The 17,022-nt window shown below is 45.9% G+C and overlaps 1 protein-coding gene across 4 annotated transcripts in view; it reads left to right on the top strand.

Annotated features, from left to right (window-relative positions):
• The first annotated feature begins 630 nt into the window (after positions 1-630).
• Positions 631-17,022, top strand: part of GPAM (glycerol-3-phosphate acyltransferase, mitochondrial) — a 96,663-nt gene continuing 80,271 nt past the window's right edge. The window contains exons 1-4 of one of the 4 annotated variants that reach the window (XM_033940080.1): positions 631-831; positions 2,614-2,734; positions 10,989-11,111; positions 13,647-13,720. In XM_033940080.1, the coding sequence (XP_033795971.1) occupies positions 2,639-2,734; positions 10,989-11,111; positions 13,647-13,720 (293 nt within the window). In that variant the 5' untranslated portion in view covers positions 631-831; positions 2,614-2,638. Of the gene's footprint in view, positions 862-1,016; positions 1,365-2,613; positions 2,735-10,988; positions 11,112-13,646; positions 13,721-17,022 lie in introns of those variants that run through there. The other 3 variants (XM_033940081.1, XM_033940078.1, XM_033940079.1) reach the window with 3 other exon arrangements.

Here is a 17,022-nt window from a genome sequence, read left to right as displayed (position 1 = left end):
CTGTGTTCTGGTAGGAATGAATGTTGAGAAGCATGCAGTGTGCTTTGTGTAGTTTAATTTTGTGGTTAACCATTATGTGTTTGTTCTTGTCAATGCTGAGTCAATCACTCATGAATAAGGTGACCATACGTCCCGTTTTCAACCGGACAGTCTCATTTTCGGACTGATTGTCCCGTTGTCCCGAACAGAAGGACATAGGATGAGACACTAAGAACATAGGAAGAGGCACTAGGGGCACTGAGGACATAGGAAGGAGGCTCTGGGCACTAAGAACATGGGAAGGAGGCCATTAATAAGATATTATGTGTACATGAAAAATGAATGGAAGAAATTAAGGGCGGGGCTAGGGCGGGATGGGGGCGGGGCTGACTATTAATAGATGTCCCCTTTTAAATGGTCACGTTAAGTATATGTATGTGAATGACTATTTTTAAGTATTTTAACCTCTAACCCGTTCTGAGCTCGTTGAGGACGGGATAGGGAAATGATTTGGATGAAGGATAAGCTTTCTGATCCAACAATGTTCTTTTAAGCCTCAAGAAAATCATCATCTTAGTTGGGACTCTGGCATTACATTCCACAGCCTCGGACTCACGCTATAAAATACAAAAGCTCTTCCAGCCCAGCTAACTTGAACGAATGCGGGGAGGGGGGAAGGGAGTTACCCCCCCCCTCACCCCGGCATTTTGGGGTTCCCTTTCCTGGGACGGGAGGAGGGCGGCAGCTTTCTCCGGGTCTCCTAGAACAGGCGGCGCACTTTGTCGACGTCACCATCGCGCGCCCTCCTCTTCCCTCCCCTCACACGCCGGCGCCCTGGCCCTGCGGACAGCTGTGAGTGCGGCGCGCGCGCGCGCGGGGCAGGTGAGAGCTCGAGACGAAGGGGCTGGAAGCGGGAGGCGCCGGCAGGACGAGGGACCGCTCCGCCGCCTCGTCGTCGTCCTCGCCCCCCCCCCCCCCCCCCCGGAACCGACTTTCTCTTCTTAACGGCGTAGTTTGGGTTCGGTTCGTTACGTCTCTCTTTGTTCCTCGGTCACCAGCCGCCGCCTCCTCCCCGGCCCGAAGGGCGCGCACTGCGGCTCCCGGCCCCCTCGCGCTGTCCGCGCGCTCGCTTGGCCCCTCCCGTGGGCGGGGCGCCGAGCCGCTGGGCTGAACTTGTCCCGCACGGGGCGTTGGGGAAACTTTTTTTTTTTTTTGTGGGGGGGGAGTCGGGACGTCTCGAAGTGCTGCGGCCGTTGCCCGGTTGCTGCTCGGAGGTAAAGCTCAGGCGAGCCAGAGGCCGGCGACCCTCCTCCTGCGGTGCAAAAGAGCAGACGAGTCGGGCTGTTTCTTCAAGCTACTCTTAGAGCTCCTTTTATCAAGCTGCGGTAGGTGGTTAACGCGCGGAATACCGCGCCTTCAACCGCCTGCCTAGTAGTTTTTTGATATGCCGCGGGGGATAGCGCGGTGATGAAATGTCCGAGGCGTTAACCCCCGTAGCGCACCTTTTATCAAGCCCGGCTAGCGGTTTAACGCGCGTTAAACCGCTGGCCGGCGCTAGCCTAACGCCTGCCTTGAGCAAGGGGTAGTTTTTTGACCAGCGTGTGATTAAAAGTCCGCGCTAACCCCACTTGATAAAAGGAGCCCTTAGGCTGGGTTCAATGCTTGTGGGACACGTTCACATTTGATTTGGTTACTCTTTTCAAGCAATCAGCAGTACTTTTAGTTAAAAAAAAACAAACCCCAAAACCCAGGCTGCTTGTTGGTAATGTATGGCTTGTCATTTTTACCTGAACAGATGCTTGTGCTACGTGGTGGTGATGGCTAGGGCTTGATGCCAGGAAAAGGTGGAGAGGGCTTTTTAGGCTCACCTTCCAGATTCAGAGCTCTGACATTCACTGTATAAGGATTATCTGATACATGAACAACCAGTAGCATTTTATTTGGAAAGTCTGCTAGAGCATAGAGCATTCCACTAGGATAAAAAAATGTTTCCCCCCCCCCCCCTAATATAAACCGTGCTTTGTAATGCTCTCTTGCCTTTGCATACAAAGGAATCATTTGCTCAAGGACAGCATGGTGACCTTGTGGGGTATAAGCTTGTAACGGTTTGAGGTGTAACACTGTGCTCTTAATATTGCCAGCTCTATTACTGTATCAGTTTTCTAATGCTGCTGGTTTTCCCTTAACCCTTTCGCAAAACGCTGCTTAGTCACTAAATTTGTTAGCACCTTAACCTGAATGAAGTTGCTTTTGTTACCAATCGGATTGCATTACTTGTGAACCGGTATGCCTGATTTGGTCTAGGGTTGCATAATCAAGGCAATCGGTGGGTTTTATGAGCAAATGGGCTGAATGAGCGTCTTAGGCTGCTTCTTGCCAAGTCCCTTTTATTTTGACATCGAGCAAGTTCCAGCTCTCTTCAGTATCGCATTAATTGCTATATGGTACAAAAGAGCCCCATGGGACTTAATACCCGCGAGTCACAAAAGCATCTTTTCTCATGCTGTTGTTTTGACGGTAGCTGTACTGTGTTCGAGAGAGCACAGTGATAAGTCATGGCAGGTGTGCTGTAGTGTCCTACTCTCTGTAAAACTTTGACTATATAATATTTATTTATTTTTTTTTTTTTTGTAGCCCATGATTTGGGATAGTCTGTATCATGGATGAAGCGGCGTACTCACATGGCACGATAGATGGTTTCTATAATCATGGAGAAAGCACCCCTGGGAGACTCAAGCATTCCGTGGAAGAATGGGTAAGTAAAAATCTGTTCGTCGGGTTTTCTTAGGAGAGAAAATCTAAACTTCGTTCTAGCTCCTTATCGTTTACACGCCATACAAAATGATGCACGTTCAAGTGCTGTTTAAACATTTCCGTTAAAATGTTTGTCTTGCCACTGCGGATTTCCTTCTCATTTTTAATTTTTCAGTTTTCTTTTGCTTGAGAAGGCATGTCTACGTTTTAATGAGTCGGTTTTTCCTAGCGGTGTTTGCCATCCACTTTTTTGTACGCTCTTGGCCATTTTTGATCCTTCTAAAGTTAAGAGGCCAGGATGACAATGCGTTTTTTTTATTTTTATTTTTCATTTTTTAATGGATTTATTTTGTACTTTCAACTTGTGGCCTCTTTTACAGAGCCGCGCTAGCGGCCTATGGGCTTCGGGGCTGTTGCTGCGCGGCAGCCGCTAGCGCAGCTTTGTAAAAGAGGCCGTTAGTTTTGAATAGTCCTCTGATGGGTTTAAGGCTGCATGAATCTTTAATGGCTTCCCCTCATTTTAATTCCCCCTTCTACCTAGCCCATCAGTGGCACTGACGTTCTTGGCCCTAGGCCATGAAGATGACGGCTTACTCTTCAGCCTGAGCAATGCCTAGGGTTTTCTCCACAGGAAAGGTGGGGGGAGGGGGTGGCACATGTCTCTGATCTGTTTTGCCTGAATGCTGCTTTGATCAGCTCAAATCACCTCACAAGAAACTCCTCATAAATATATATGTCTAAGGCAGTGATTCCCAACCCTGTCCTGGAGGAACACCAGGCCAATCGGGTTTTCAGGCTAGCCCTAATGAATATGCATGAGAGAGATTTGCATATGATGGAAGTGATAGGCATGTAAATTTGCTTCATGCATATTCATTAGGGCTAGCCTGAAAACCCGATTGGCCTGGTGTTCCTCCAGGACAGGGTTGGGAACCACTGGTCTAAGGGATCATCAGACTAATGAGCATTGTCATGGCATAAACATAACTGGATTTTACTGCCCCAAGATATCATTCGTCTGTTCCAGTTATCAGGCTCTAAGAATCCACGTTGAAAAATCTCATACCTTGTGTATTTCACATGGTCTGGATGCAGTGTTCAATTTCTGCAGTGTGATTCCTCTTTATAATCCTGACTCACATGCAGAACTAAGAATTATATTTTAATTTCCCATATTACTGATGGTTTGTTTAAAGGGGTAAAGGGGATGAGATTTGATATACCGCCCTTTTCTCTGGCTATAGTCAAAGCGGTTTACATATTTTAGACAGGCACTTATTTTGTGCCTGGGGTCATGGAGTGTTAAGTGACTTGGCAAGAGTCGCAAGGAGCAGCCGGGGATTTCAACCTGCAACCTCGGGGCGCTGAGGCAGCAGCACTAATCACTGGACCACAGGCCTCCACTCCATACTATGGGGCTGATATTCAAGTCAATTTAGCCAGCTTAAATTGCTTGATTGGAGAGTGTGGTGTAGTGGTTAGAGATACAGACTTAGCACCCTGAGGTTGTGGGTTCAAACCCCGTGCTGCTACTTGCGACCCTGGGCAAGTCACTTAATCCTCAATTGCCCAAGATAGATTGTGGCGGTTCATAGTCTAAAGCGCGCGAGGACAAAGGCGCGCGGACAACTGAGCGCAGGACTTCATCGCGCCAAAGAAAAACCGTATTTTAAAGGGCTCTGACGGGGGGTGTTGGTGGGGAACCCCCCCCATTTTACTTAATAGAGATCGCGCTGGTGTTGTGGGGGGTTTGGGGGGTTATAACCCCCCTCATTATACTGGAAACTTAACTTTTTCCCTGTTTTTTAGGGAAAAAAAGTTAAGTTTTCAGTATAATGTGGGGGGTTACACCCCCCCAACATGGCAGCGTGAGGCAGCGCGATCCCTATTAAGTAGAGTGGGGGGGTTCCCCCCCCCACAACCCTCTCCCCTGTCAGAGCCCTTTAAAATACGGGTTTTCTTCGGCGCGATTAAGCCCTGCGTTCAGTTGTCCGCGCTCGGTTGTCGGTGCGCCTTTGTCCTCGCGCGCTTTTGACCTGTCACCGATTGTGGCAGGACAGACGGGGAAAAATGCTTGAGTACGTCATTTGTAACCCATTCTGAGCTTCTTTGGGAGGATGGGCTAAAAAATTCAAATAAATATTCAGCAGCATTTAACTGGCTAAGTGCCGCTTGGTATCGCGATTAGCGCCTAAATCAAAGCTAGCTGCGTTGGGGGGGGGGGGGGGGGGTTCCGGTGCTGGATTCAGCACTTGGCTGCTTAAGTGCTGATATTTAACCCTTAAGGGCCAGATTCTATAAGCTGCATCCTGGTGAGGAGCTGCTAAGCACCCTAATTGAGGCCTCCAAGTGACGTCTAACTAAAACCCCTATCTGACCTAAATTACTTCAATTCGCCGAGATGGCGTGACGATTGACCTTACCATTAAATATAATTTAATAATTCAAAATTTTTTTTTAAAGATGCAGAATTCTGCGCGGTGCCTAACAACGCCTAAAAGGAGGCGCCTTCCGACACCTGCTTGAAAAGTTAGTGTGGTTAGGGGCTGAGGATAGGCGTGGTTGAGTTAGGCATCCAAGATAGGAGCCGGTATATTAGGCCAGTGAAAAACTCCTACTGCAATTAATTATTTCTATAGCGCTACCAGTCCGTGCCTAGCGGGTGATTGACAACTGCGCCAAGTGCTGCCTATAATTTAGGTGCCGCCAGGCGCTGTTTATAGAATCCGGTCCTGAGTGGCCAGGTGTACCCCATAAATGGTTCCGCAGAAAAGTCTGTCCTAATTTTATGCTGAATATCGACTTCAGTTGCTATGTGTTATCCAGCTTAAAAATAACTGGATGTTTAAAGTTGGAGCCCGCACAGGTCCTGGCTTTGAATATCCGGGAATAATACCATTGGTGGTGAGCAAAATGCTCCCAGCTCGATGGCTGAATATTGAAACCCCCCTCCTGTATTTATAAAAGGTTCATGGTGTTAAGATTGGACACTTTTTGAAGACACTGTGACATTCAGCCTGCTTTTAAGTTGCTCCCAGACACAGACTTAACTAACTTGAATATTCAGTACCGGGAAGTTGAGGGCCTGATTCTTCTGTATAGGACGCCTGTATCGGCAGCTGCCGATCACATGTCAATCACGCACTGGCATCCTATGTAGAATCTGCCTACACTCCTGGGCAGACGCCTGACATGTAGGCCAGCCTCTAGGGGCCCTAGTTCCAGGTGGATTCGCGCAGCTATTGATTAGCTTATATCGGGTGTGGTAAGCAAATACTGATTACTTTGAGAGCATAGTCTACGAGGGGTGTGGCTTTCTTCATGGGGAAATTTATAGGGTGGCTCCATGGTCCACCCTTCATACTTTTCACAAAATTTTACAGATTGGAAGTGGCAGGTTGAAAGGATGCCACTTTTGGGTCCTCTGTACTCACAGCAGGCTCTTCTGCCCCATCCTAGACTTTGGGAACTGCTTTGGTATGTCCCACTGGTTCTAGACTCATATGCCTTTTGCACTAGAAGGGAAGATTAGGTTCTTAACTCAATAATCTTCTTTCTAGTAGAAAGGCATATGAATTTTGAAGGCCCGCTCTGTCAGATTTTAATCAGCCTGCTTGATGCTGGTGTCTGTTGTCAAGACAGTTCCAAAGAATATGGATTGATCTCTTTGTTCCAATGTAAAAATAATAACTTTTTATATACCGCAATACCACAAACAGTTCAGAGCGGTTTACAATAAAAAGAGACTGCACACAGACAGCGAAGTTACAGAAAGCAATTCAGAGATACATCGACAAGAATATGAAATTATACTACTACTATTAATTATTTCTATAACACTACCAGACACACGCAGTTCTGTACAGAGTCACAAAGAGTAAGAAAACAGTGCCAGCTCGAAAGAACTTACAATCTAAACAGACAAGGCAGACAAACAAGATGTCATGGATACAGTAAGGGGAAGGGTTAATCAGCTGGCTGGGTTGGTGGGCAGTGGGGATTAGGGTAAAGGATTGAAGGCTATATCAAAAAGGTGGGTTTTTAGTCTGCTTTTAAACAAGGGAAGGGGCTTGACAGACAAACTCGAGTAATTTATTCCAGGCATAGGGGCAGCTAGATGAAAGGAACGAAGTCTGGAATTGGCAGTGGAGGAGAAGGGTAATGTTAAGAGCGACTTATCTGAGGAATGGAGTTCTCTGAGAGGTGTATAAGGAGAGAGAAGCGAGGAGAGATATTGAGGGCCAGCAGAATGAACACACTTATAGGTCAGCAATAAGATCTTGAACTGTATGCGATGGCAGATAGGGAGCCAGTGAAGTGACTTAAGGACAGGGGTGACATGAGCGTAGTGAGTTTGCTAGAAGATGAGTCGCAAGTCTTGACAGTTACATAAGTGTTAATGCTGGTTGCATTCAGGTAGGTGGCTTGTTCGTTTCCAACTTGTTCTCAGTTATATTGTTATTGTTTGGTTTGGTTTTGTTTTATTTATAACCTGCCTTTCCCAAGGCGGCTCACAATTTAAACAAACATTAAAAAAAAGTACAAATAATACATATAAGAAACACAAACCAATAAGCGACCAGTGCTTACACCATCACAAATGTCTTAAAGCCTATATTTCATGTTACAGAATAGATGTCTCTTCAGTAACTTCTTAAAAGCATCAAAATTACAGTGCTTTCTAATGTACAACAGTAGCCGATTCCATTCCTGGGAGTCCCCTCAGAAAAACATACCTGCACGTGAGGTATTCAGTCTCAATTCCCTTACGGGTGGCACAAACAAGTCACCCTGACGGACAGAACGTAGCTTGGATAGGGGGACCTAAGCCTGCATAATGCCCACTAAACTATTGATTTATTGCCTTTGACTTATTGCACATCAGAACAGAATTGGCTGGTTGGGGAGTACCCCATTTCCCGCCTCCTTATCTCTCCTCTTAAAAGAATTGTCAGGATGTCTGGGGCGGTACTTGGAGAGACCTCCCAGGAAATGGACTTGGGAGTTCTGATCGACAAGTCGATGAAGCCGTCCACACAATGTGCGGCGGCAGCAAAAAGGGCAAACAGAATGGTAGGAATGATAAAGAAGGGGATCATGAACAGATCAGAGAAGGTTATCAAGCCGCTGTACCGGGCCATGGTACACCCTCACCTGGAGCACTACGTCCAGCACTGGTCTCACCACATGAAGAAGGACATGGTACTACTCGAAAGGGTCCAAAGAAGAGCGACTAAGATGGTTAAGGAGCTGGAGGAGCTGCTGTACACCGAAAGATTAGAGAAACTGGGCCTCTTCTCCCTCGAACAGAGGAGATTGAGAGGGGACATGATCGAAACATTCAAGGTACTGAAGGGGATAGACTTAGTAGATAAGGACAGGTTGTTCACCCTCTCCAAGGTAGGGAGAACAAGAGGGCACTCTCTAAAGTTGAAAGGGGATAGATTCCGTACAAACGTAAGGAAGTTCTTCTTCACCCAGAGAGTGGTAGAAAGCTGGAACGCTCTTCCAGAGGCTGTTATAGGGGAAAACACCCTCCAAGGATTCAAGACAAAGTTAGACAAGTTTCTGCAGATCAAGAATGTGTGCTGGTAGGGCTAGTCTCAGTTAGGGTGCTGGTCTTAGACCAGAGGGCCGCCGCGTGAGTGGACTGCTAGGCATGATGGACCACTGGTCTGACTCAGCAGTGGCAATTCTTCTGTTCTTAAACTGAGCAGACAGGGCACAGCCCAGAGATGCTGGAGGCAGAGCTGAGAGAAAAAGGTAGATAATGCCTTCTGCAAATTTGCAAGTAAAGGAGAATAACCCACTTGGTTCAAGCCTCAGGCCTTTCTTTTTAGGTTTCAAATAAGTTTTGTTGAAAAAAAATATGGCATGCATAAACAACAAGATATACACATCAACCATGAAAATCAAACCTCTCCCCTCCCAACTCAGCAAAATGTTGTACAGTAACTCTTCAGTACAATAAGACTCGGGCCTTTCTAATAGAAAGATTATCGAGGTAAGAAAATAACCTTCCCCTGGGGTGCAATAACCTCTTGAGGCAGCCCTGTTATTTACTCTGTTTCTTAGATATTTGTTCTAGCTTCTTTGAAGCGTCTAATAAATAAACTGAGTCCCCTTGGTATGGGCCTCAAAGTGATGGACTGGGTCAAAAACTAGTTGAGTGAAAGGCAATTGCTCAGAGAAAAGGAATGTTATAAGAGGTGTACCTCAAGGTTTGATTCTTGCGCCTGTTCTTTTTAACATTTTTGTATGCGATGTTGCTGAAGGGCTGTCGGGTAGATTTACCTTTTTGCAGATGATACCAACATCTGCAGTAGAGTAGATACTTTGATGGAGTGAGTAACACGAGGAAGGATCTAACAAAGCTTGGAAGAATTTTACAGGCAAGATTTAATGAAATACAATGTCATGCAGTTGGGATGTGAAAGCATGAGGAAACGGTACAGTTTAGGGGATGAAGAACTTTTGTGCATGAAAGAGGAGTGGTGCTTGATGTGGTATGTGATGATCTTAAGATGGTCAAACAGGTTGAAAAGGCGACAGCGAAAGCTAGAAGGATGCTAGAGTATATAAGGGGAGGAATGGCCAGTAGGAAAAAGGAGGTATTGATGCCCCTGTGTAAGACTCTAGTGAGCCCTCTTTTAAAATATTGTGCATAGTTCTGGAGACCATACCTTAAAAAAGATATAAACAGGATAGTCGGTCCACAGGAAGGCTACTAAAATGGTCGGTGGTCTTCGTCATAAGGCGTCATAGGGACAGAGCTTAACTAGTCTCTGAGTGAAAAAAAATTTCCTCCTATTGGTTTTAAAAGTATTTCCCTTTAGTTTCATCGAGTGTCCCCTAGTCTTTGTAATTTTTGATGGAGTGAAAAATCAATCCACTTGTTCCCATTCTACTCCACTCAGGATTTTGTAGACTTCATTCATATCTCCACTCAGCCGTCTCTCTTTTCCAAGCTGAAGAGCCCTAATATGGGAATTTACATTATGCTGGTTGAGCTATTACAATCGGTCATCATTTTTCAGGTTGAGAAATGAGTTCTGTTTTGCATTTTTATGGTTCTTAACATGTTGGGAGTCCAGTATAGTAGTTAGGATTAAGCAGTATCTTTTGACATGGTTATCGGTCAGTACATTCACTTGGGTAGGTTTGATCTTCTGTAGATTGGTTAGATTGTGAGGTAGTTTTTGTTGGTTGTGGTTTGAGGTATATATTTATATGGTTATATTTCAGAGAATTGAAGCCTGTCCGATAAAAAGGCTTTCAGATTTTTTTTTCAAAATCTGAGGTAATTTGTTCTTTTTTTAAAAAAAAATCTTTATTATTGATTTTCAAACTTCGACAGTGCAATACAATTAATTGAACCTAAAATACTGCATAAAACGCACTATAAACTGCCTGAAAACCCGCTAGACCACCAGGTAAGGCTTAAGGGGGGGCTTTCAGGGCTTAAAATAGCCGGAGGAAGCGGGGGTTAAGGGCAGAACCGTCCTGAATATTATTTGCAGTTTTTTAATATTCGCAGGCCGACTCTGCCCCCGCGGATACGGAGGGTGAAGTGTATGTGCAAAACGACTGTTTACAGCAGTGTTCCGCAAATGTTTCGGCCGGCGGCACATTAAACCCAGTTCCAGGTCCGGAAGGCACCCTGAAGTGCGGAGAGCCCTCTCCCTGAATCTTGTCACTTCGGTGGGGGGTCCTGGAGGAGGGGAGGTGTGGGGGGAGGAGGAGAGTCGTCGTCGGCACAGGATGTGCCTCGCTACGAGAGGCGCGTCCTATAAGCAGCCGGCCAGTGGCGCCGCCTTTCTTTCTTACTGGAATCAGCTGCAGTACTCTATCTAGTGTGCCGCGGCTCACAGTTTGCGATATACTGTTTACAGAGTAAAACAGGGGTAGGCAATTCCGGTCCTCGAGAGCCGGAGCCAGGTCAGGTTTTCAAGATATGCACAATAAATATGCATGAGATAGATTTGCATCTCAAGGAGGCAGTGCATGCAAATCCATCTCATACATATTCATTGTGGATAGCCTAATAACCCGACCTGGCTCTGGCTCTCGAGGACCGGAATTGCCTACCCCTGGAGTAAAAGAAGCATTCTTCCACTTCTGCCTGTGTAATCCAGATACGAGGGAGGGCTTCTGCTGCATGTCGGAGGTTTTTGCACCTGCTTTAGTTACGGTGATAGAATAACAGCACATGCAGTACTGGAAACCATGTCCTGTTTTGTTTCAACTTTATCTAGGGAGATGTAAGTGCCAGTGCTAAGGTCTTCAGGTCTGCGACACTAAAATGGAAGGAGACCCTACTGAACAGGAAGAGGCCCTTCGTGGGAAGGTGTTGTTGTTCCTGCTCGCCCCTGAGCCGGGTAAGACCATTTTGATTCTTGGATTATACCTACAACAAGAAATAAAAATTACATGGCTTAAGTATCTGGCCAATCAGAGTCTTAGGTCACTCCCAGTGCATCCCAGAATGCACCAGGAAGGGGAAGGCCTGCCATTTTAGAGCCTTGGGAAGGAGGGGCCTTAGGCATCTGGGTCAGTTGGATCCTTAGGCCCCTCCTCAGCATATCCCAGAATGTATTGGGAAGGGGAAGGCCCACAATTTTGCAGTAGCGGGCCTACTGGCCAGAGGGTGTATGCATCCCTCCGGTCAGACTTTCATCTTAAAAGGTATGGGGGAGGTGTGGGGGAGTGGGGATCCCTCCTGCCATGGACATTCATGAGGGGGTTCGGGGTTTGGCGGCAGGAGGGTGTGGGCATCCCTTCTTTTGCGGTCATTCACAGGGGATGCAGTGGTGGGAGGGTGTGGGCATCTCTCCTGCTAGCCAACTTCACGATGGGGGGGGGGGGGGGTTCCATGCTGTGGCTGCTCAGCTGATCGCGGCAGGGAGGTTTCCTTGCTGCGATCAGCTCAGTGGCCGCATCTATTTGGAATGTAGGCCAGCAGGTATCTATTGTTGCCCTAAGGAGACGCCTAGGGCCATTTAAGTTCACCCAAGGCCACTTTGCCTTGGGCAAGCTTAAGTGTCCCCACGTGTCTCCCTGCATCCGTGACAAATGACTACAGTGTAGGCGGCCTGCCTCGGGGGGGCTTCTTTTTTTTTTTTTTTAGAAAATGTGCGTCCTGATTGGCCGGTTAGACAACGGTAGGATGCCTGCCATCAGGATGCTGTTTACAGAATTTGCCCCTTAGCGCACACTGATGTCCTTTAGTGTGTTCTAAGCTTTAGTGAAAAAGCCCATTAGACCAGGGATCTCAAAGTCCCTCCTTGAGGGCCACAATCCAGTCGGGTTTTCAGGATTTCCCCCATGAATATGCATGAGATCTATGTGCATGCACTGCTTTCAATGCATATTTATTGGGGAAATCCTGAAAACCCGACTGGATTGTGGCCCTCAAGGAGGGACTTTGAGATCCCTGCATTAGACTATTTGCAACCAAGGTTCCGTGTAATGTGAAAAAAGCCATGGAAAGAAAAATAGAAGATAAATAATTGTTAAAAAGTGAGGTTTTTGCCATTCTCCGTACACTTCCCCCTCCATTTTTGCTGTGATAGGGGATTAACAGACCCGCAAATAACTTTTTCATATGTTATTCTCTGTTTTCTATTAAAAATCACAACAAAATACCCCAGCAGTATATATATATATATATATCATAGAAAACCAGTACAGATACTGCTATTACCCAGCACTACACTTCTAAATATAAGCCCAGACAGCTGGAAGGGCTTATATTTAGAAGTGTAGTGCTGGGTAATAGCAGTATCTGTACTGGTTTTCTATTAAAAATCATCATGAATATGGTGAAACCGCGAATAACGTGGTGGGAGACCTGGTCTGTTCCTGAAGGAGAGGCAAAACATGGTGAAGAAAGTGCTGGGAATCAGCAATTTCTCTATGCAAGCTGACCTATTTGGGGGGAGGAGCCAGCAAGCTAAAAAACGCGAATAATCGAAACCGCGATTGCTGTAATCGAAACCGCGATTGCTGAAATCGCAAAACGGAGGGAGAAGTGTATTTTTTTTTGCCTCTCTTTTTGTTGTGGGTGGGCAGTCCTGAGCCACAGTCCTTTTGGGAATGGGCCAATGCTGCTTAAATCCGGATTTGACCTGTGCCTGTTATAGTAACAGCTGCCAGTTTTTAGGTGTCTGAGAATTTGACACTCTGCATGTGTATTTGACAGGGTGGATTTGATTTAAATCACTAGTCATAAAGACTTGATTTAAATCTTGCCCTTGACATGATGAATGGAATTAATTTACCAAAAAAAAGTAAACATTGATTATATAACAGTGTCTCTCAAACTGTGCACCAAGGCACAGTGGTGTACGCCCTGAAGAGATTCTGTGTGTGCCAAGAGAGATTCCAGAAATTTTTTCTTTATTTATAAAAATTCCCTTCGTAAGTATACACTAAAATAGATGACATGTACGTCTGTCAATGTTATGAACGTCTGTGTGCATAAGGATACAACTGTTGTTACCATTAAAGAACTTTAAATAAATAAATTTTCAAATTTTATTTTTTTTGTTTTTTGCAATTTTATCATTTCAGTTATACTATGCCATGAAAAACATTTGCTCCGTTTAGTGTGCCGGAGCTAAAAAAGTTTGAGAGAGACTGCCATACAGCCTTTTGCTACATAATTAAAAATGAGTCATTTTTCATGATGAATAACTTTTGGGCTATAATGTATCTTAAATAGAAATCTATCTTTAGATTTTTTTTTCCTTCAAAAAAGCATTTTATTAAAAATAATATGTGATTTTAAATTAAAAAAAAAATCAGATTTCTTTTATTTTTTTTTAATATTTATCCACCTTGATATTTGGTAAATAACAGTGCTTTTCTAAAAGGTAAAGATTTCTGATATATATTTTGTAATGTTTGAATAGGATAAACTTTTCAACGCAAACATCCCTTCTTTGGGTCTTCGTAATGTCATCTATATTAATGAAACACACACAAGGTATGTAACCATGTCTGTCTTCACCCGTTTTACTCTTTCTATTGACTTTGATTTTCAGGATATCCCTTATGAATATGTATGAGGAAAATCTGCATACAGTGGATGTAATGGGCTTGCAAATCTCTTTCATGTATATTCATTGGCGAGTAGTGCCGGGGCCAACAAAACATTTTGGTTGCTCTGTTTTCTGTTTAATCTCATCTTGAGTATATGTTTTCTTCAAAATGGACTTAAGAAACCTGACTACATAAAAACATAGAAGATGACGGCAGAAAAGGGCTACAGCCCATCAAGTCTGCCCACTCTGCTTACCCACCCCCTGTCTATGCCCTAATGACCCAATTTCCTTATCTTGACCCTCGTAGGGATCCAACATGGGTATCCCATTTATTCTTAAAGTCTGGCACGCTGTCTGCCTCGATCACCTGCACTGGAAGCTTGTTCCAATGATCAACCACTCTCTGTGAAGAAATACTTTCTGGTGTCGCCATGAAATTTTCCGCCCCTGAGTTTGAGCAGGTGCCCTCTTGTGGCCGAGGGTCCCTTGAGAAAGAAAATATCATCTTCCACTTCGACACGTCCCGTGAGGTACTTAAATGTTTCGATCATGTCTCCCCTCTCCCTACGTTCCTCAAGAGTGTAGAGCTGCAATTTGTTCAGTCTCTCTTCGTACGAGAGACCCTTGAGCCCCGAGATCATCCTAGTTTCCGTCCGTTGAACCAATTCAATTCTGTGCACATCTTTACTGTAATGTGGCCTCCAGAATTGCACATTAGTTTCTTTATTTTCTTTCTTTATTTTCTTTTCATAATGTAATTAAAATTTAACTTCCCCCTTTGCTCCTTTTAAATTTTGACCTTGTCTTGGCCCCTACCTGCCCTATTTTTATTTTATTTTTTTAAGATATTTTAAACTTTTAATACTGTAAACCGGCCAGATACCTGTGATGGTCGGTGTACCAAATTACTAATAAACTTGAAACTTACTGAAACGCTTGCAGCGTTGAGTCCTTCATTTATATTTTATAGAACTGAATCCCTGTTTCTTTAGAATCTCTCCAAACCGTTACAGTTTGCTGATGGGTAATAGCTTACCATGATCAGCAGGTGGAGACTGAGACAAAATCTTTTGGCTGTAATACAAGTAGCTGTGCTTCCCCCTAATATACACCAGTCTGTTCTCGGTCTCCAAGCAGGGGTGATAAGCTGTTGCTAGTCTTCCCTTGGTTAGTGTAGGGGTGTTGAAATTGGTTTAGTGGCCTTCTTGTCCCCGTTTGGTGCCAGACTGAGTTGGGGGGACCCTTTCGGGGGTCTGCCCGAGTTCGGAGGGGTGTCGCACTCGATGGGTCACGAATTGAATCCCTCCCCTCATTTCCTCCACCTCCCCAAAATTTTGTAGAGGTTCCTCAGCTGTAAGCCTTGTCACCAATACGGGCAAGGCATATGGCTTAGAGCAGTGTTTTTCAACCGCTGTTCCGCGGCACACTAGTGTGCCGTGAGATGTTGCCTGGTGTGCCGCAGGGCCGCCGGGCCCGGAGCTTACAGGGGGCCCGAGGCAGGGGCGCCAGTAGCTCGCCAAGGCAAAGTGAGTCGATCACCCAGGACTCACTTTGTCTTGGCGATCTAATCCACAGTTCTTCAACCGCCGGTCCGCAGGAAATTTTTGCCGGTCCGCGCAGGACCGGCAAGATTGACTCATTTGAACTTCCTGCCGGTCCGCGCAGGACCGGCAAGATCAGCATCGGAAGCGTGCGCTGGGCCGGAGAGATCTTGGGGAGCCTCCGACAGTGGCTTTCTCCCCTCTCTGCAGCTCTCCTTTACTTCCCAGCGCAGCGATTCACGAAGGCAGCCTCGGGGCTTTTGCTGAGTCGCGGCTGCCTCTGATGATGCAACTTCCTCTTTCCTCAGAGGCGGCGCGACCCAACAAAGGACCCGAGGCTGCCTTCGTGAATCGCTGCGCTGGGAAGTAAGAAGAGCTGCTGGGAGGGGAGAAAACCACTATCAGTCTGGGAAGCTGCTGGGCAGGGGAAAAAAGGGACAGCTGCTACTGGAGAGGGAGAAGGAGAAGGAGAGATGCATCTGGGAGGGGAGGAGGGAAAGGAATCTGGGAAGCTGCTGGGCCAGGAAAAAAAAGGACAGCTGCTACTGGAGAGGGAGAAGAAGGAGAGATGCTTCTGGGAGGGGAGGAGGGAAAGGAATCTGGGAAGCTGCTGGGCCAGGAAAAAAAAGGGACAGCTGCTACTGGAGAGGGAGAAGGAGAGATGCATCTGGGAGGGGAGGAGGGAAAGGAATCTGGGAAGCTGCTGGGCCAGGAAAAAAAAGGACAGCTGCTACTGGAGAGGGAGACGGAGAGATGCTGCTGGGAGGGGAGGAAGGGAAGAGAGTTACTGCTGGACAGGAGGCTGGGAGAAAGAAAGAAAGGGGGCAGGCAGGGAAACAGAAGGAAAGAAGAGAAACAGAAAAAAAGAAAGAAAGGTCAGGGAGAGAGGAAGAAAAAGTTGGGGGAGGGAATGAGGTGTGGAGGAGAGAAAGCATACAGGCTGATAGAAGGGAAGAAAGATTGGATGCACAGTCAGAAGAAGAAAGTGCAACCAGAAATCACCAGCCTGGCTGGGCGGAACTTCCTCTCCGATTGCAGAATTGACGTCAGGGAGAGCATGCGTCGGCTTTGGGGCCTGTTATCCATTGGTGGGTCCTGTTCCCCGATGGCAGCGGCAGTGGCAGTGGCTTGGGGAACGGCAGGGAGAAAGAAAGAAAGGGGGCAGGCAGGGAAACAGAAGGAAAGAAGAGAAACAGAAAAAAAGAAAGAAAGGTCAGGGAGAGAGGAAGAAAAAGTTGGGGGAGGGAATGAGGTGTGGAGGAGAGAAAGCATACAGGCTGATAGAAGGGAAGAAAGATTGGATGCACAGTCAGAAGAAGAAAGTGCAACCAGAAATCACCAGACAAGGTAGGAAAAATGATTTTATTTTAAATTTAGCAAAGTGGAGGCAGTATTACCACAGTTTTCAAAGGAATTTGCCCAAATAACTTAATAGTTAACTGGGTAAATTCCCAGAGATGAAAACTTCCCTTCACTTACTATGCACAGTTCTGAATTTATATCTGCTGTCTATATTTTACAATATGGTCACCTTTTACTAAACCGCAATAGTGGTTTTTAGCGCAGGGAGCCTATGAGCGTCAAGAGCAGTGCTGGGCATTCAGCGCAGCTCCCTGCGCTAAAAACTGCTATTGTGGTTTAATAAAAAGGATGGAGGGTATATTTGTCTATTTTTGTATGCTATAAAAACCAAATACAGAGAG

This window comes from Geotrypetes seraphini, chromosome 4 (genome assembly GCF_902459505.1).
Source record: "Geotrypetes seraphini chromosome 4, aGeoSer1.1, whole genome shotgun sequence".
Lineage (NCBI taxonomy): Eukaryota > Metazoa > Chordata > Amphibia > Gymnophiona > Dermophiidae > Geotrypetes > Geotrypetes seraphini.
Note: the sequence above shows the minus strand (reverse complement) of the source record. Positions and strands in the feature narration are given on the sequence as shown.